Below are 20,994 nucleotides of genomic sequence, written 5' to 3' on the forward strand. Positions count from 1 at the left end.
GCTTTTATGTCCTTAATGGTGGCACTAATTTCTGCACTTCCTCCAGGAATGCAATACTGTTTTTAATTCACTATTTTTCCTGGCAGAGGCAACTCTAAAGCCTTCCATTTAGCCTTTCCAAACATAATAACCCATAATAGCTCTCACTCTACAGGTCAGAGAACCAAGGTAAGAATTCTGCCAACTTCTCTAAGTGTATCTATCCCAATTATATTGGGATAGATTATATTCTGGGCCAAGATGAGTTCAAGGACCTACCAAACCTCCCAGACAAACTGTAAGTTTGACTTCAGCCAAATTCCATTAATCACCTGAGCTCTATAAGCCCCTACTTTAACTGGAGGGCCACAATGTTTCCTGGAGTCTCCTGGGATCAGCATTAATTCATAACCAATATCCAGAAGACCACAGTCTGATCCTTTCCTTTCCCCCAGTATACAGTAAAGTCCGTAGGTCCCTCTGCGGAAAGACTAAAGAAAGCCAATAGTAAAACCTTTAGATATTTTATCACAGTCCTTCCTTGAAGTAACCTGGCTATCCTTTCATTCAGGGATTCCGGGGTCTGCAAACTGACTCAAGTCTAGAAATTATTTCATGGGCTGAGATTCTCTTTTGTTAATAACCAATGGAGACTTTCTTTCATTTGTTAGAGAAATTTTCTGCTTATACAAAAGTGCAGTAGGCTTCTTATCTATTCCATGTCTAGAAACACCGTGATGAATTAGCCAGTGCCAAAGGTCGATATGAGTCATACCACCATAAAATTCACTCTGCCTGTCCTGACCTGCACAGATCAGTCCATTATGGACATTAATTTATTTATGCTGCCTGTAGGGCCCACTTACTGCAGGGTGCTCCACTATGAACCCCAGATTAGGCACAGACAACACCCAAACACCAATTTCCATACACAAAGAGATACTTTATTAATCAAGGCAAGAGACAAGGTGGCTGAATCTGAATCAGGCAGAAACAGCAGTAAATTGTTTTGCAGGTGTAATTTTAAGAAGAAAAAAGGAGAGATCCATGTTAGAATGAGCTAGCGTGAGTTGGTAAGTTCTCAATGGGTATTTTAACTAATTTAATCAAAATAATGAATTTTTAATTGCTGGATCTTGATGTTTGGGTAGTTGGACCTTGGTGGTCAGTCTCAGGAATGAGTCAGTCATAATGGAATGGTCAAATAAGGGAAGAGACCTTGGTAGCTATTAGTAATGCAATCTAATAGGTTAGCAAGGAAGAGGGAAGGGGAAGGGCAAAACCTGCAGGTGCCATGCTTGCCATGCTCAGGCCTGCCTGCTAGAGCCCTTCACTGCCCATTATAACAGCTATGATCGCCTTGCCTTTGGCAATTCAGTGCTGCCACCTGGCCCTGGCTGCTTCCGGGCCCAGTTAAACTCACTGTGTTTAATTCATCCAACTGAGAAGCACGATCTCCAGCCCTAAGGTCAGGAGGAAGGAAAGAGGCAACAACAAAGCTCTGTGGATGTGCTGGTGCTCCTTTCACAGTTGTTTTGTTATAGGATTAGCGAAGGGCTTGTCTTCTGAGCCTTCCCTTTGTGGAGGATTAGATTTTACACAGCACATCTGTTCTAGCATTGCAATTTCCCTGCCCCTTAAAATCTCTTCATCAACGCTAAGCCAAGGAATATCAGGCTTCCCCAACTCCTTTTGACTAGGCGATCTTTTGAAAAATACTTCAGCCAACCATTCAAACAAATGTTTGATACCTTTTATAGACTATGTGAGCTTCCATATTAAACCTAGAATCCCCACTCAGAGGACCATATCAATAAGCTCAGCCTGAACCAGTTTATGTTCCTTCTGCCATTATCTCACACCCTTAAAATCTATTGCCACACATATGCCCCAGACTTCTGCTTGAATGAATTAGGAACTCCTTAAGCTCTGTAGTAGCGTGTAGGGCACTCCTCATGTTGACCACTCTTTCTATCCCTCTAAGAGCCTGATTTGCCTTAAGTCTGGTTATAGGTCTAGAGACAACTATTGGTGGGCCCTGAGGGAAATCAGTATTGTCTTGCCTTCAGAGGTCACAGCTAGTTAAGCAGACAACGAAGGATTAATCTTCTGTTGAGGGTGGAGAGACTACTTCCTTGGATGAGATAAACCCTTGAGAAGCTGAGAGTTCAATGTTGTCAGCTTCTATAGGAGTTCCCTATAGAACTCCCATTCTTTATCCATTAATGCCCTTGTATTAACTGCTGACACCCTCCAAGGCTGAGCTGAAATTTTGCTGTAATTCAGCCAACCTTATAATGAGGGCTTTGGTTCTGTTCTCCACAACATGGGCTCTGTGGCTGCTGGAGAGAAGATTCTGTTCCAGAGCATACTTAAAAACCTTTAGATTGTGTATTCAAATCTGGAGTTGGTCAGTTTTATCACTAAGTTCATTGTTGTCCTTCACCGTATTCAGAGATGTTAAAGTTGGTTAATTTTATCACAGAGCTCATTCTTTTCCTTTGCCAATCAATCCAGAGATGCTGGGACCAACTAGTCTTATAGTTTCCCCTGTTCTTTCACAAACTATCAACAGTTTTATAAACAGAGTCACCAAATCCATTGCCTCTCACAATTGGTGACTCGGCATAATCAAATGTATTTGTCTCCTTGACGTTTGTAAGAATACTTCACAACACAGGCTTTCAGTACTCTCCAAGTTTCCAAGAGAGACTTCAGTAACTGTAAGCTACTGGCAAATTGGAAAGCCTGTTCCAGATACTTTAAAAAATTCATCCTTATACTTCTGTTGCTCTTGAACCACTTCTAGTACCAAAATCTGTATCTGTATTAGTGTTCGGGGGAAGTCCTGTGCATTTGTCAGTAAAGCACTGCTGGACAATAGGAATCTAGATAGGTGGGACTAGGAGTCCAGGAGAACTCTGGGAAGGAGAAACACAGGGAGTCAAGATGTAACGCCATGGGGTAGGAAGCCCGGAACTATTCTCCGGTAAGAGAAATACTTAGATTAACAATTATGGGGTAATTACTTAAGTCAGAGCTAGCCAGTAAGAAACAAGCAAGGCCAACAGCTTCATAATTAATATAGCCTCCTGTGTGTTTATTTGGGACTGATGCGGCTCTAGAACCAGGCTGGCAGGAAGGCTTCTCTCAAGAAAAAGGCCTCTCTTTACATATTAGGGTTCTCTGGAGGAGCAGAACTTATAGAATGAACACATGTGGGGGGTATTATAATTTTTACAGGCTGTAGCCCAGCTAGTCCAGCAATGGCTGTCTACCATAGGAAGATCCAAGGATCCAGTAGTTGTCCAGTCCATGAGGCTGGGTGTCTCAGCTGGTCTTCAGCATATGCTGAAATCTTGAAGAAGCAGGCTGTAATGCCAGTGAAAGAACGGACTTGCTCGTGAGAGTAAGAGCAAACAGGCAAAAGAGAGCTCCCACCATCCATGTCCTTTATACAGGTGGCCAGCAGAAGGTGGGGTCCAGAGAAAAGACGGGTCTTCCCACATCAAAAGATCTGGATTAAAGGTAGGTCTCCTACCTCGAATATCCAGATTAGAAGTGGATTTTCTCACTTCAAATTATTTAATTAAGGAAAAAAATCCCTCACATGTATGCCCAGCCTTTTGGATTTTAGTTAATTCCAGATGTAGTCAACTTGACAACCAAGAATAGCCATCACAGGGGATATATGGTAGAAGGGTTAATCCTACCCAGTAAATATAATTACCCAAATTCTTTGGTCAAATTAAGCAAGCTTTGTTTTCTGTCAGACAGGGATGTCTCCCTTAAGTGGGGTTTGGGAAAATAGTATCAAACACAGGAGAAGGTAGGGTTTATATTAGCCCCAAAACTTCAAGGGTATGGGTTTCCAGGGATTGGGAGATTTCCAGAGGACTTTTGTTTATGTGGAAACTTGCCTGAATACATCAAAATTATTTGGCAGAACCTTTTATCTTATCAGAGTAGAGGTCAGGGTATAGGGTGTGGGATATGTCAGATTCCAGAAGATGGGTCAAGACCTGGTCAAATCCAAATTTTGCAGGAAACAGGAATGAACTCATTTTGACCTTCAACAAGATGGCTTTTAATCTTAAAATGGAGTCAGGCTGGTGCATCAGAATCAACAACAGCAAGGAGCACCATAGAGCAGGGGTATCTTGTTTACAGAAGCCCAGCCCAAAGTTACCTCTGGGATGGCCTTAAACCTCTCCTCAGATTTAACCCCAAAGCATATCAACATCAGCACCAGGTGAGTGCTTCCCCTGCAGCTGGTTTGAGACCTATTTCTCAACCCCTTCTCCACAATCTGCACTTCAGAGGAAGCTCTGGTTTGGGGATGGTCCAGTGGTCTGGACATTTTCATTTTTGTCATTGTCTATAGTTCTTGTCTTAGCCTAGGACTCTCATTGTCATATGGTCCTATGTTAGTTCCATTTTGGCTTTCACTGTGACTTAAGACATCCCCTGCCAGCTTTAATTATGAATAAATTCTGTCTTGCTTTATCATTAGCTTAAGAACTATGAAGGGCATACCTCCACTGGCTTCTGAAAGTGACTGTATAGTGTCACCAAAATATCCTCCCACAGTTCTGTGTACTCCCTCCTCAGCCTCCTGTCATTGACTTCCCATGCCACCTAATCGTGAAGCAAGGTGTATGGAAGAGTTGTAATAACTCAGACGTGTTGTTAGGATAGAAGTGACTTTCCTAGGCCTGGGGATGAGCAGGCTAACAAATTCAAGGGAAGTTCGTGAAAGGATGTGCCACTTAGAGGAAATGGTGAATTAGCTAGGCTTATGAAGAAGGGCTTGAGAAACTCTGCCTTCCAGATATGCTGTAACAACTGCCATTTTGAAATTCAAGCAGCTGTGTTTACCCCTGTGGTGGTTTGAAAGAAAATGGAAGTGGCACTACTGGGAGGTGGGTGTGGTTTTGTTGGAGGAAGTATGACACTGTGAAGGTGGGCTTCAAGGTTTCATAGATACTCAAGCCATACCCAGTATGACAGACCACTTCCGGTTGCCTACAAGTCAAGATGTAGCACACTTGGCTACTCCTCCAGCACCATGTCTGCCTGCACACCACCGTGTCACACCTAGATGATAATGGACTAAAACTCTGAAAATTAAATGTTTTCTGTTTATAAGAGTTACCATGGTCATGGTGTCTCTTCACAGCAATAAAAGCCCTAAGAGAGAAGTTGGTATCGGGGACTGGGATATTGCTGTGAAAGGCCTGACCTTGTTTTTGTTTGGAGGTTAGGAAAGCAGTGGGATGCTTTAAGCACTGCTTAATGGGCCACACTAATAGGAGCATGGAAAACAGTGGTGCTAAGAGTTATTTGAAATGTGGAGATCAAGAGTGTTCAGAGGAGAAGAATGTTAATATGTGGCTTTGAGATGGGTCTTATGGTATTTTGGTGAAGAATGTGGCTGCTTTTGGCCCTTTTCCAAAACATTTGCCTAAGGCTAAAGTGAAGAGATTTAGATTAATTCCATTGACAGAAGAAATCTCAAAACAGCCTAGTGTAGACTCTATCTTGTGATTATTAGTATTAACTTCAGCAAAGATTTATAATGAAAAGGAGCAAGTTGAGAAAATTAAAAATACAAAATGTATAGATTATGGAATGGGGTACTGGGACATGGAATAAAGCCAAATCCTGTGTTCAAGGAGATTAAATAGATTAGGAAATGGATTAAGAATTGAGGACAGGGTACTGAGTACTGCAGCTCCCACCCTGGCAGGAGCCAGCCCAGCCAGAGACCGCCAGCATCCAAGTCCCATTCTCCACTCATGGGACAGGCCAGGTACGTGTGGGACTGTTTCCAGCCTACCTTCGGGTGACCTGAGCAGAACCACCAGAGATCTGGGGACTGTGCACAGCAGATCCCATCCTGACGGGATTCAGCCTGCCCAGAGACTGCCAGCACCATAGTCCCTTTCTCCACCCACGGGTCTAAGTAGGCCTGGCGTGTTTACAGCCCCCCTTCTGGTAATCTGCACACAACTAGCCGAAGCCAGGGGACTGCACACTGCAACTCCCATCCCAGCAGCAGCCAGCCCACCCAGAGACTGCCAGTGTCCAAGTCCAATTCTCCACCCATGGGACAGGAGAGCCTAACTTCTGGTGCTCTGAGCAGAACCACCAGAGACCTGAGGAATGCACACTGCAGATCCAATCCTGACAGGGTCCAACCTAACCAAAGATTGCCAAGGCCCTGATACTAGGACCAGCTGCATCCATGCAAGAGGAAAGCCACCAGAGTATTAAACCTGCTCACATCCACTGGAAGAAATGATGGGAAGGAGACAATGTAAAATCACACCCAGCAGCCACCAGAGTATTGAACCTGCTCGCACCCACTGGAAGAAATGATGGGAAGGAGACAATGTAAAATCACACCCAGCAACAGAAAAACCAATATGACACCACCAAAGTCCAGAGACTCTATACCCGCAAGACCTGAACAGCCCAATGAAGATGAAGCAGATGAGAAAGACCTTAAAAACAACTTCATGAAAATGATAGAGGCCCTCAAAGAGGATATGAGAAAATCCCTTAGAGAAATGGAAGAAAAAGCAAACCAAAAAATGCAAGAAATGGAAGAAAAAACAAACAAAAAAATCCAACAAATTCGAGAAAGAGAGGAAAAGACAAAACAAAAATTACAGGAAACAATTCAAACAGTGCAAGGGTTCAAAGCTGAAATAGAGACAATAAAAAAAACACATTCTGAAGGAATGCTGGAAATAGAGAAGCTGGGAAAACAGTCAGGTACTACAGATGCATGCATAACCAACAGAATACAAGAGATGGAAGAGAGAATCTCAGGTGTTGAAGATACACTAGGGGGAAAATAGATTCATTGAGCAAAGAAAATCTTAACAATCCCTAACACAAAGTCCAACAAATCCCTAACACAAAATATCCAGGAAATATGGGATACCATGAAAAGACCAACCTAAGAATAATAGGTATAGCCGGGCGTTGGTGGCGCACGCCTTTAATCCCAGCACTTGGGAGGTGGAGGCAGGCGGATCTCTGTGAGTTCGAGGCCAGCCTGGTCTACAGAGCTAGTTCCAGGACAGCCTCCAAAACAATACAGAGAAACCCTGTCTGGAAAAACAAAACAAAAAAAAAAAAAAGAAGAAGAATAGGTATAGAAGAAGGTGAAGAAAACCACCTCAAAGGGACAGAAAACATATTCAACAAAATCATAGAAGAAAACTTTCCCAACCTAAAGAAAGACATGCCAATGAAGGTACAAGAAGCTTAAAGAACACCAAATAGAGTGGACCACAAAAAAAATTCCCTCACCACATAATAATCAAGAATAAAGAAAGAATATTCAGAGCAGCTAAGAAAAAAGGCCAAATAACATACAAAGGCAAATCTATCAGAATTACACCTGACTTCTCCATGGAAACTGAAAGCCAGAAGGTCCTGGATAGATATTCTACCAACACTAAGAGGCCATGGATGCCAGCCCAGACTACTATACCCAGTAAAGCTTTCAATCACTATAGATGGAGAAAAAAAGATATTCCATGACAAAGCCAGATTTAAACAATACTTACCCACTAATCCAGCCCTACAGAAAGTTGTGGAGGAAAACTCCAACACAAGGAAGTTAACTACAACCAGAAAAGCATAGACAATACATAATCCCAATTTACCAACAGCCAAAAGAAAAGAGGGGTGAAAATCCATACCAACAACAACAACTCTAAAATAAGCAATCAGTGGTCATTAATAACCCTCAATATTAATGGTCTTAATTCTCCCATAAAAAGACACAGGCTAACAGAATAGATTCTAAGAGATAATCCATCCTTCTGCTGCATACAAGAAACACACCTCAACTTTAAAGACAAGCATTACCTCAGAGTTAAGGGTTGGGAAAAGATTTTCCAATCAAATAGACCCAAGAAACAATTGGGGGTAGCAATCCTAATATCTAACAAATTAGACTTTAAACTAAAATCAATCAAAAAGAGATGAAGGAGGTCATTTCATACTCATCACAGGAGAAATCCACCAAGATGTAGTTTCAATTCTGAACATCTATGCCCCAAATACAAAGACATCCACGTTGGTAAAACAAACATTACTAAAACTCAAATCATACATGAAACTTCACACACTTATAGTGGGAGACTTCAATACTCCACTCTCACCACTAGATGAGACCACCAGACGGAAACCTAACAAAGAAGCAAAGGAACTAACAGAAGTTATGACCCAATTGGGTTTAACAGACATCTATAGAATATTTCATCCAAACACAAAAGAATATACCTTCTTCTCAGCACCACATGGAACCTTCTCAAAAATTGACCACATACTTGGCAACAATCAAACCTCAACAGGTACAAAAAAAATTGGAATAGCTCCATGTGCCTTATCAAACCACCATGTGTTAAAGTTAGAATCCAACAACACAAAGTACAGAAACCCTACAAACTCATGGAAATTGAATAATGTGCAATTGCACCATTCCTGGGTCAAAGTAGAAAAAAAAAGAAATTGAAGACTTCCTAGAATTCAATGAGAGTAAAGACTCAACATATCCAAACTTATGGGACACTTTGAAAGCAGTGCTAAGAGAAAAGCTCATAGCACTAAGTGCCCACATGAAGAAATTGGAGAATAGTCACACTAGAAAATTAACAGCACAACTGAAAGCCCTAGAACACAAAGAAGCAAACTCATCCCTGAAGAGTAGACAGCAGGAAATAATCAAATTGAAGGCTGAAATCAATAAAGTAGAAACTAGGAAAACAATGCAAAGAATCAATGTAACTAAGAGTTGGTTCTTTGAGAAAATCAACAAGATAGACAAACCTTGATCCAAACTTACCAAACGACAGAATGTGAACATGCAAATTAACAAAATCAGAAATGAAAAGGGGGTCATAATGGACACTAAGGAAATCCAGAGAATCATCAGATCATACTTTGAAAAGCTGTACTCCACAAAATTTGAAACTTTAAAGGAAATGGACAATTTTTGATAGATATCACTTGCCAAAATTAAATCAAGAACAGATAAACAATTTAAATAGACCTATAGCCCCTAAGGAAATAGAAGCAGTCATCAAAAGTCTCCCAACCAAAAAAGCCCAGGTCCCGATGGCCTCAATGCAGAATTCTACCAGAAATTCAAGGAACAGCTTATTACCAATTCTCCTCAAAGCTTTCCACACAATAGAAACAGAAGGGTCTTTGCCAAACTCTTTCTACAAGGCTTCAATAACCTTGATACCGAAGCCACACAAAGACACAACTAAGAAACAGAACTTCAGACCAATATCCCTCATGAACATTGATGCAAAAATACTCAATAAAATACTGGCAAATTGGATCCAAGAACACATCAGAAAACTCATCCACCATGATCAAATAGGCTTCATTCCAGGGATGCAGGGATGGTTCAACATATGAAAATCCATCAATGTAATCCAACACCCTTTCATGATAAAGGTCTTGGAGAGATCCAGAATAACAGGAACTTACCTAGACTTAATGAAAGCTATATACAGCAAACCAACAGCCAATAAATATCAAGCTAAATGGACAGAGACTCAACACGATTCTTCTAAAATCAGGAGCAAGACAAGGCTGTCCACTCTCTTCTTTTTTACCCTGCTCTTGTCTTGGTCCCTTTTTTATCCCACCTTACCTTGGGAACTTACCAGCGCGATGCCCTGACTGCAGAAAGTTCTGAGTCAATTGCAGAGGGTCCCCATACGGGCCACCACTTGTCACGACTACCTCGACCAGCAAGGAAGACGCAACACTCGGACTCTTCTTTAAGCAGTTTATTCAGGAACCTTGAACAATCTTCTGACCCCGGAGAGTGCCCACCCACAGCTTAAAAAGGCCCTTGGGCGGCCAACCCTGGTAAGCCATGTGGCAACAGCAGATTGGTCCACATACACGGAAGCAAACCTGATATCCAGCCTTGACCAAATAAGGAGTTGTTTATCACAGACAGCACTTGCTGTCGGGCTAGCAGAAGGTGGAAGCTAGTGCCATCTTAAGGGTGTGGCACTTCGCATCTCTCTACAGAATAGAAAAAACAATGGAACCTTGAAATTTGCAGGCAAATGGATGGCACTAGAAGAAACCATCCTGAGTGAGGTAACCCAGTCACAAAAAGACAAACAGGATGTACTCACTCATAAATGGATTTTAGACATGGATCAGGGGAGTTCCAGCCTACAGTCCCATTGCCAGAGAGTCTGGGAAACAGATCTGTCAACCAATGACTGATGGAAACAGAAGCAGATACCCACAACTAAACACTGAACTGAACTCAAGGAACCCAGTGACAGGGAGAGAGGACTGATGAGCAAAGGGGTCAAGACTTGGCTTGTTAAACCCACAGAAACAACTGACCTGAACAAGAGGGAGCTCTTGAACCCCAGACTGATAGCTGGGAATCCAGCATGGTACTGATCCAGACCCCCTGAAAGTGGGTGCCAGTGAGGAGGCCTAGGCAATCTATGGGGCCTTGGGTAGTATTTATCCCTGGCATACAAATGGACTTTGGCTGCCCATCCCACAATGAGAGATGCTCTTTCAGCCTGGAATCTTGGGAGAGGGCCTAGGCCCTGCCCTGGATAAACCGACAGACTCTGGAGATCCTCCATGGAGGGCCTCACCCTCCCTGGGGATCAGAGTGGAGATTGGGTGGAGGACTAGGGGGCCTGGTGGGGGATTGGGGGAGGAGTGGAAGGAGAGGAAGGTGGGATTGACATGTGAAGCAAGCTTGTTTATAACTTAAATTTAAAAAAGGAAGAGGAAAAAAAAAGAAATGGATTAAGGTAGTGGTGTATTCAGGGTAAGATTCCAACTTGTTAAAAGAACCTAAAGAAAAGTTTAGAGCCAGGTATGCTGGTGCATGCCTTAATCCCAGCACTCAGTAGGCAAAGGCTGTCGTATCTCTGAATTTGAGACCAGCCTGGTCCACAGGACAAATTCAAGAATAGCCAAACTTAGGCTGTGAAGGAAAACAGAAAGCTGGTGAAGATGCAACTAAACAAAGGGACCATGTTCCAGTCCCAGCAAACAGCAGAACTTGGCAGCTTTGGCCACATGGTTCTGGAGTTAAGAATGGAAGAAAGGAGCTATAGAATTGGTCTCCACACCTAAGGAAACTGTTTAGGCGAGACATGTGTCAGGGGTGTCCCATTTCATAAAGTTGTGAAGTTGAAGCCTGGATTGCCTTGGAGACTCCAAGATGTTGGAGATGCTAGAACTGTGGGATACCTGCCAAGAAAAGCTGCTAACAAGGGGTGGAACTAGCCAAAAAGAAAGAAATGTGTCGCAGTCAACAAAGCTGAAAGGAATTGGAGATCTGAAAAACTTTCTGACATCAGACATGAACATGCAGAGCTTGGAGCTTGCCCAGCTGGTTTTTTGGTCTTGCTTTGGTCCAGAATTTCCTCCATATACTCCCTTCCCTACATTTTGGAATGGTAGTATATATTCTGTGCCACTATATTTTTTTTTTATTTCATCGGAGGTTACAGTTAAAGAGATTACATGAATCTCAGAAGAGACTTTGGATTTTGGACTTTTAAACACTGTTGAGATGGTGATAGACTATGGGGACTTTTGGTGTTAGATTAAATGTATTTTGAATTACGATATTCTTATAAGCTTATGGGGGTCAGGGAGTGGAACGTAGTAGTTTGAATGTAATAGGCTCCCATAAGCTCATAGGGAGTGGGATGCTGCAACGATAAACGGCACACTTACTGAAAGTATAAGTAAGTATTTATTGTAGAAATTACTCACAAGAGACAAACAAGCAACCCAGATGAGCCGAGTGTTTTTCCGCCGCCGAACTGGATGTAGACCTCTCAGTTCCTTCTCCAGCACCATGTCTGCCTGCATGCTGCCATTTCTCTCAGCATAATAATAGTGAAATAAATAAACCTCTGAAATTGTAAGCCACCCAATTAAATGTTTTCCTTATAAGAGTTGCTTTTAAAGGAAACCATAATTAAGGCATCAGCCAAGGTATCCAGTGGTAGGACTGGAATACCAACCCAACCACAAAACCTTTGGCCCACAATTTGTCCTTCCTGCAAGTTATGCTGGGGCAATGGCAGTTTACAGCTTGTGGGATTGACACAAGAGGGAACCCATGCCCAACACTGCCTGGATAGGTAGGAAACAAAAGATGGATGGCCCAGAGACCTAGGGTAGATCCAAAAATGACCTGCAGAAAAAAAGTCAATGATTCTTAATGATATTATGCTCATAGATGGGTGCCCAGTCCAGTTGTCATCCGAGAGGCTTCTTCTGGCAACTGATGGGAGCAGATGCAAAGACACACAGCCAAACATTAGGCAGAGCTCAGGGAACCCCAAAGAAGAGGTAGATGAAGGATTGTAGAAGCCAGAGGGGTTGAGGATACCAGTAGAATAGCCCACAGAATCATCTAAGCAGGGCACATAGGGGCTCAAGGAGACTGAAGCAGAATCATGGGCACCTATGTGGGTCTACACTAGGTTCTCTGCATATATGTTGTGATTGTTTACCTTGAAGCTTTTGTAGAACTCTTGACAGTGACAGTGGGGGCACCTATGGCTCTTTTGCCTGCTCTTGGGACTCTTTCCTTTCTACTATGTTGCTTTGTCCAGCCTCAGTATGAGTGTTTGTGCCTAGTTTTATTGCATCTTGTTAAGCCATGTTTAGTTGATATGCTTGGGAGGCCTACTCTTATCTGAAAAGAAACAAAGGAGTAGTGGACCTGGGGGAGAGAGGAGGTAGGGGGAAGGACTGAGAGGAGTAGAGGTGATCAGGATGTATTATATGAGAAAAATAAATAAAAATTTAAAAGTGTGAGCAGAAGACTATGGAATCTTTTGATACAAAAACCTGAGTGGGGAAGGCGGGGCGGATGAATTTGATTCAACAGTGTTCCCAGGTAAATGAGCTAAAGGAGAAGGGCAAAGGCCCTGAGTGCTGGAAACACTGATGACGCCTTACAGTGCTACTCTGAGGCAATTAAACTCCATCCCCAGAACCATGTGCTCTGTAGCAACTGCTCTGCAGCCTGTGCCAAGAAAGGAGACTACCAGAAGGCCTATGAGGATTGCTGCAAGACTGACCTGAAGCCTGGCTGGGGCAAGGGTTACTCAAGAAAAGCAGGAGCCCTTGAGTTCCTAAACCGGTTCGAAGAAGCCAAGCGAACCTATGAAGAGGGTTTAAAACATGAAGCCAATAACCTCCAGCTAAAGGAGGGCTTGCAGAACACGGAGGCCAGGTTGGTAGAGAGGAAATTCATGAATCCTTTCAACTTGCCTAATCTGTACCCAGGATGATCCCAGGACAACGACACTGCTCAGTGACCCTACCTACCAGAAACTCATAGAACAGCTACAGAACAAGCCTTCAGACCTGGCCACGAAAATACAAGATCCCTGGATCATGACTACTCTCAGTGTCCTCCTTGGGGCTGATCTGGACAGTATGGATGAAGAGGAAGAGGCAGCAACACCCCCACCCCCACCTCCTCCCAAAAAGGAGGCCAAGGAGCTGGACCGCACCAACATGACTTACATAACTAATCAAGCAGCTATGCACTTTGAGAAAGGCGACTACAACAAATGCCGGGAGCTGTGTAAGAAGGCAATTGAAGTGGGCAGAGAGAACCGAGAGGATTACCAGCAGAGTGCCAAAGCTTATGCCCGGATTGGCAGTTCCGATTTCAAAGAAGAAAGGTCCAAGGATGCTATTGATTGCTACAATAAATCTCTGGCAGAGCACAGAACCCCAGATGTGCTCAAGAAGTGCCAGCAGGCAGAGAAAATCCTGAAGGAGCAAGAGCGACGGGCATACTATCAACCCTGACTTGGCTTTGGAGGAGAACACTTCCAGAAAGGACACTACCCCTAGACCATGAAGCACTATACAGAAGCCATTAAACAGACTCAAAAGATACCAAACTGTACAGTAACTGAGCTGCCTGCTACACCAAGCTCCTGGAGTTTCAGCTGGCACTCAAGGACTGTGAGGAGTGCATCCTGCTGGAGCCAATCCTTATCAAGGGTTACCCACGGAAAGCAGCCGCCCTGGAAGCCATGAGGGACTATACAAAAGCTCTGGATGTGTACCAGAAGGTGCGAGACCTGGACTCCAGCTGTAAGGAGGCAGCAGATGGTTACCAGCGCTGTACAACAGACATGACAGCCCTGAGGATGTGAAACGACGAGCCACGGCTGACCCTGAGGTGCAGCAGATTATGAGTGACCCAGCCATGAGGCTCATCCTGGAGCAGATGCAAAAGGACGCCCAGGCTCTGAGCGAACATTTAAAGAACCCTGTAATAGCACAGAAGATCCAGAGCTGACAGATGTGGGTCTGATCGCAATTCGGTGATAACTTGAGCTGGGACGGTGGCCAGCAGCACTGGGCGGGGCAGGGGCGGGGGAAGAAAGGCCTACCTTTATTTTTATACATGCCTGCAAGGAAGACAGACTCATCCAGGGCCACCTCGGGCCCTCTCAGCACACGCATGGTCTCTTCACTGCTGCTCTCGAGTGTTGTTCCCTGCCCTCCCCAAACCCCCGTCACTGTCTCTGCTGCTCCCCTATAGTTGGTTGTTTTTGGGGGGGCAGTGGGTGCATACGGGGAGGGGAGGGTGTTCTTCCCTACCTGGGGTCCCAGCTGTCTTCACTTGTTGTTACCCCCATGTCCTTCAATAAAACAGGCCAGTCAGGCATGGCTATATGTTGAAAAAAAAAAAACCTGAGTGACTTTTTTTATATCGTCATTTTCTCACAGTATTAAAGAAGATCCCTTCCCTGTAGTAATTTCTCACCCTTGGTGGGTTGTGTGTGTGTGTGTGTGTGTGTGTGTGTGTGTGTGTGTGTGTGTGTTTTGTGTGTGTATGTCATGATCATGAAATCTGAAAGATGTACAAAATTACACATGAAGTTATTGTTCAATTATTATTGCTTCCAGGGGATGGGAAGAGAGAGAGAGTTGAGAATTACTGGAATTACTCAATTTTCCTCTACAGATCCTAATTAGCACTGTCTCTGGTTACAGTAAATGCATGCCATTTTTATGATTTTTAAAAGCAATGACAAGCCAGGCAGTAGTGGCTCACACCTTTAATCCCAGCACTTAGGAGGCAAAGGCAAGCAGATCTTTGTGAATTCAAGGCCAGCCTGTTCTACAGAGTGAGTTCCAGGACAGCTAGGGCTACTCAGAGAAATCCTGCCTCCAAAAAAGAAAAGTTGTTTTCAGTTGGAGAGATGGCTCAGAGGTTAAGAGCACTGGCTGTTTTCACCGAGAACCCAGGATCAATTCCTAGTACCCACATGACAGCTCACAGCTGTTTGTAACTTCAGTTTCAGAGATCTGAAGCCTTCTTCTGGACTCTAAAGGCACTGCATTTAGGGGGTACGCAGACATTGATGTATGCAAAATACCCATACACATAAAATAAACAGTAAAAAATTGTAAAATTAACTTGAAAAAGAATGAATTTTTTTCATGGTAAGATTTCAAAGAAAGACGAGATGAATATATCAAGAGTGACAGGTATAGCATCAAGCCTCTGTGAGTGAGGGCACGTGCCACCAAGCCTGAGGATCTGAGTTTGAGCCCCAGCACCCCCTGGTGGAAGGAGAGAACCAACTCCCAAAGTTGCCAGACCTCTCATGTGCACTATGCCATGTGTGAAAAATGACAGGGGGGATTTCCTTGCATTTGTGTACCCAAAGATATACCCAGTAAGTAAATATGCCCACACAAATCAAAGAGCATGGGGACAAAGCACACCCCCTTTCCTTCCAGACCACACCAACGTGCCGGGGGATGCTGATAAGTTACAATGTTACTTAGGGGGCAACACAGCCAACCTTGGACCTTGCCCTGAGCGAATGAGAAGATAATTACCTCTGCAGGCAGCAGTCTGTACAAACTCCACTGACTAGATGGCCTTGAGAACAGAAAAATCTAGAGGCAAATTATCTCAAGTCCCTTTGAAGATGCTTCCTTGTTTTCCAAGTCAGAGTCCATAGCACCGAATGGATTAGCCACTGAATGGAGAGCTGTATAATCATGTGTGGTAGAAACATTATGATTAATATGAATATTGAAATGGGAATTCCATGGGCATTAGTCTCACTGCAGCCTCTGTCCTTAAGATCTTATTAACAATTCTCATACCTCTTGAGAAGATAATACTTGCCTTTACATTTTTTTCTTTAGGGACTGGAGAGATGGCTCAGTGGTTTAGAGCAATCACTGCTCCCCGCAGGAGGACCTGAATTTGGATCCCAGCACCCACCAGTGGTTATCAACTATGGGGACAGGGCATGCACACTACATTCTTACATGTAGTCAAGACACTCACACCCATAAAATAAAAAAAACAGTCAAAACAACTGAAATTCTAATGAAAACTGGCCCCATACCTGGGGGATGCTCAGCTGATAAGATGTGTGCTGTGCAAGCATGGGGAGCCAAGCTCCATCCCCAGAATCCACGTGATGAAAAGCGTCTGTGATCTCCTTAACCATCACTCACCCTGTGCTACTGCCTAAGTTCTTGCTTTATCTGATTCCCTGCCCAGCTTACATCTCAGATGACCGCCCCATGGTCCTGCATTTTGAGTGCATACACACTTGTAATCCCAGACCTAGGAAGACGTACAAATTGGACCAGCCAGCCTACCAGTGAGGTCCAGGTCAGGCAGAACCTCTATCAAAAAAAAGTAGACACTTCAATAATACCCAGGTTGTCTTCTTGCCTCCACACACATGTGCTCACATGTGCACGCACATACACATGCCCCTGCAACCACACAAACCAGCATGCTTCAGTAACACAGGGTTTGAGAGGAGTCTATGGAGTCAGCGTAAACTAGACTTTTCTATCTGAGGGGTTTTAGGGAAAAAGACACTCACACACTCTCTTCATGGCTTCCTTCTTTATTCTCTGTTCGCTCATACTCTTTCTGTGTTCTTTCTACTGTATAGTTTTTTTCTGTAGCTTATATATCCCAACAAAGTTTTTCAGGCATTGTAATAAGAATTACAATGTGATTACAGTCTGTTTTTCAAGTGAATGATTACAATGAATACAAAAGAAATAGTAAAAAAAGAAAAAAGCATGTTTTCCATATCTCATATATGATTAAACATTTTACATACTGCAGGTGAAAAACAAATTATCCCAAGAACTTACATACATCCACACTCAGGCAACTTGTTATAGGTGAACTATGTGAGGAAGCAAGCTATTCTTGTCAGGTCTTTTACTGGCAGGCTGCATTTTGCAGCTACAAAGAAAGGGCCAATTACTTTATTACTTATTTGTTACTTATAAGGAACCTTAAAGGAATCATAAACCTAACCTAAACTTTTATATATGAAAAAGAATCAATCAGCTCAACTTTAAATATTTAGGGTACATACCCACTCAATAGTTTTTTTTAAATATCAGAAGATTGAGGGCAAAAAAAATGTGTATAAGGAATTAGTCATCCCCTTTGGCCATCAACCAATCCTAGCAAGAAAGGTATGTCAGCCAATGATAATTGGGCTGCTTTGTTCTTATTCCCTGACCTTAGAGTTTCACATTGAACTATGTGCCTTTCTAAAACTTTAGATTTGGGGGGGTTCACCTCAAAGCTATTTAACAATACCATATTAGTCTAACTTTGTTATTTTTAAAGCTGTGTTTCAGCTATGATGCACTCTGAAACCTGTGAACATATATCCTGATATTAAGGTTAAAAGAATTCAAACTAGTTGGGCTCCTGGGACTCAATTGGTTTTTCTCAATCATTAACTTGAGCTACAATCCATGCAGCTCCTTAGGTGAAATCCACAGGCCCTAGCTGTGAAACATATCCTTGTGTTTACTTTTATCCATCAAAACTCTGTATAGGCTATCATTATTATTACCAATTTAGACAGCACAGCTTAGGGAAGGGCCATCTACTTGACAATCCACAGGTGAAAATGGCTGGTAGAACGGGGTGTTACCAAGAGATAGACACACTTTATTACAGGCAGTGGAGACCTCCCCACATCCACTCACACCGTGCTCAGTGCCAGAGAAAGAGGGCTGCAGCAAACATGCAGAGACACAGCCGAAGCAAAAGACGTTCCAGGGTCTGCAGGCCTGGAAACAAGATGAGCCCATCAGAGTTTCCTTCTGGTGAGCTAAAACCAAACTTCAATTGCCACTTGCTGCTCCTGTGGCCAACAGCATAGCTGTCACCTGTCCTCACTAGTTTTATGTCAACTTGACACATGCTGGAGTCATTTGGGAAGAGGCACTGTAGATCAAGAAAGTGCCTCCACAATCTATGAGGCCACTAGCAATGGGTCCAAGATCTAACACTCATGCACAAACTGACTTAGTGGAGCCCATTCTTTATGGAGAGATACCTTGCCCAGCCTAGACACAGGGGTGTGGGGGTGGAGAGGTTCCTTGATCCTGCCTCAACGAGATGATGGGACAGACTTAGTAGACTCTCCGAGGAGCAGATGGCAGATGGAAGGTGGGATGGGGGAAGTGGGGGATCAGGAGGAGAGGAGGAAGGAGGAACTAGGATTGGAATGTAAAAAGTAAATTAATAAAAAAGCAAAAAAAAAAAAGGAAAAGAAAGTGACTCCATAGATTTGCCTGGGAGCAAGTCTGTAGCGCATTTTCTTTTTTTCTTTTTTTTTTGATAAATTTTATTTATGTGTGAGTGCTCTGTCTGCATGTATGCCTGAATGCTAGAAGGCATCAGATCCCATTATAGATAGTTGTGAGTCACCATGTGGGAGCTGAGAATTGAACTCAGGACCTCTGGAAAAGCAGCCAGTGCTCTTAATGACCAAATCATCTCTCCAGTTTTGTATGCATTTTCTCAATTACTTACTGGTAAGAGAATGCTCAGGCCATTGTGATGGTGCCACCCCTATGCAGGTGGTCCTGTAAACTGTAAGAAAGCAGGCTGATGCTGACAGTGGTGGTGCCTGCCTTTAATCCCAGCACTCAGGATACAGAGGCAGGCAGATCTCTGAGTTCAAGGCCAGCCTGGTCTACAAAGTGAGTTCCAGTACAGTCTCCAAAGCTACAGAGAAACGCTTCTTGAGAGGAAGAAGAAGAGGAGGAGGAGGAGGAGGAGGAGGAGGAGGAAGAGGAGGAGGAGGAGGAGAAGGAGGAGGAGGGAAAGAAAGAGATAGGGAGAGAGAGAGAGAGAGAGAGAGAGAGAGAGAGAGAGAGAGAGAGAGAGAGAGAGAGAGAGAGAGAGAGAGAGAGAGAGAGAGAAACAGATTGGGCAAGCCAGGAGAGAGAAAGCCAGTAAATGGCGTTCCTCCATTACCTTCACTTCAGTTCACTCTCATGTATTGTTTTTTAAGGACAGGGTCTCTCACTGGGACCTAGAGCTTGCTGATGAGGCTAATGGACCACAGGAATCTACCTGTCCCTGTCCCCCGCAGTGCTGAGACAACAAGATTGTGCATCACATCTGGCCTTTTATGTGAGTGCTGGGGCTCAGACTCAGGACCTTGCTCTTGTACTACTGCCTAAGCCATCTATCCCCCAAGCCCCTCTTCTGTTTTTTGTTTCTTTTAAGATATCTATATTTTTAAAAAGGAAATCAAACAATGAATTGTGCTGGCAGGCAGGAATTAAAGAAGTTGTTTTGTTAACTTTCCTGACCCCGTAACTTTCTCCCAGTCAAATGACTTTGAATTCTTTTCATTTTCAGAAGTCATAGCAGACCCCAGGATCCCAGGTAGTTTGGAATGTCTCACTTAGGTCTTCCCCAAAAGGTGAAGGCCCTTGAGGCTGGAAGACCTCCTAGTTTTGGTGTGTGCTCCCAATAGAACCTAACAGATTAGATTTGACGTCACACACATAGAATGACCCGTGTGTCCTTTGGAGACACACTGTGTTTTTGTCATGTCATGTGTAGTTCCAGTATTCTTCCTGCCTGGCTTCCCATCCCCTTCTCAATAAGGATTCACACTTTACTTGATTTTGTGTCTCCCAAGTGCCCAGAACGGCCCCTGCAGGCCTCAGCAGTTTCTCTGTATTTTCCTAAAAGAATTGAACAAATGAAATCATACAGCTAGCCAGACCTTTCCCCTGCAGACATTCTTCCTCTGAGCAATTCTTTTATTTTTATCTTTAAAAAATGGTGTGACAACAGTCTCATTTGATCCCTACAAGAACCCTTGGAGAATCTGGAGGGGTCACAGACAGAATGGCCTTAATTCTGTCTGGAATGGTGTGACAAGGGTTTGGACTCGGACTTGAACGCGATATGGGAGGTGCAAATATGAGAGTAGTGCCTGTTTTTATGGGGTGGACTATTACTAAGCTGCTGTGACTATGACGAAACACTTCTAATGATCAATTTAAAAAGAAGGAATGCTGATTTTGGCTCACATTTCCAAAGGTTTCAGTCAAAGAACTCTTGGCTCTATTGCTGTTGGCCCAACGGTGGCCAGTCCATCGTGGCAATGGTTCAAGACAAAGGAAGCCTGTTTCTGTCTAGGGAGCCATGAGGCAGAGAGAGAAGCAGGAGGGGCCAGAGTCCCACTATCCTCCTTCAGGGACACATTCCAAATGATTCAGTATCCTCCCAGTAGGCCCCACCTCCTCAAGATTCCATCGCCTCCCAGTAATGTCACAGGCTGTGGAATGAAGTCCTCAAATAGATGGACATTTGAGGGCATTCCAAATTCAAACTCTATCAGATGACCATTTATGGCTGCCCAGCCTCTCTTAAGAGAATTAAGAATAGAATCTGAGAGGTGAGTCAGTAGTTAAGAGCACTGGCTGCTCTTCCAGAGGACCTGGGCAATTCCCAGCACCTACTCGGTGCTTAAAGCTGTCTGTAACTCCAGTTCCAGGGGATTTGACACCTGCTTCTGACCTCCGTGGATATCAGGCACACGTGTGGTACATGAACATACATGCAGGCAAAACACCCACACACATTAAATGAAATAAAATTTAAAGATTTTT

At 43.6% G+C, this 20,994-nt stretch overlaps 1 protein-coding gene across 1 annotated transcript; it reads left to right on the forward strand.

Moving 5' to 3' along the window:
• Positions 1 to 12,901: 12,901 nt before the first annotated feature.
• Positions 12,902 to 14,397, forward strand: Ttc31 (tetratricopeptide repeat domain 31). The gene is given in 6 exon segments (XM_021231972.2): positions 12,902 to 12,951; positions 12,953 to 13,315; positions 13,317 to 13,933; positions 13,936 to 14,175; positions 14,178 to 14,345; positions 14,348 to 14,397. Coding segments are annotated over 6 exon segments (1,473 nt in total). The 3' UTR covers positions 14,383 to 14,397.
• The last annotated feature ends 6,597 nt before the right edge of the window (positions 14,398 to 20,994 follow it).

This window comes from Mesocricetus auratus, unplaced genomic scaffold (assembly GCF_017639785.1).
Source record: "Mesocricetus auratus isolate SY011 unplaced genomic scaffold, BCM_Maur_2.0 Super-Scaffold_100676, whole genome shotgun sequence".
Lineage (NCBI taxonomy): Eukaryota > Metazoa > Chordata > Mammalia > Rodentia > Cricetidae > Mesocricetus > Mesocricetus auratus.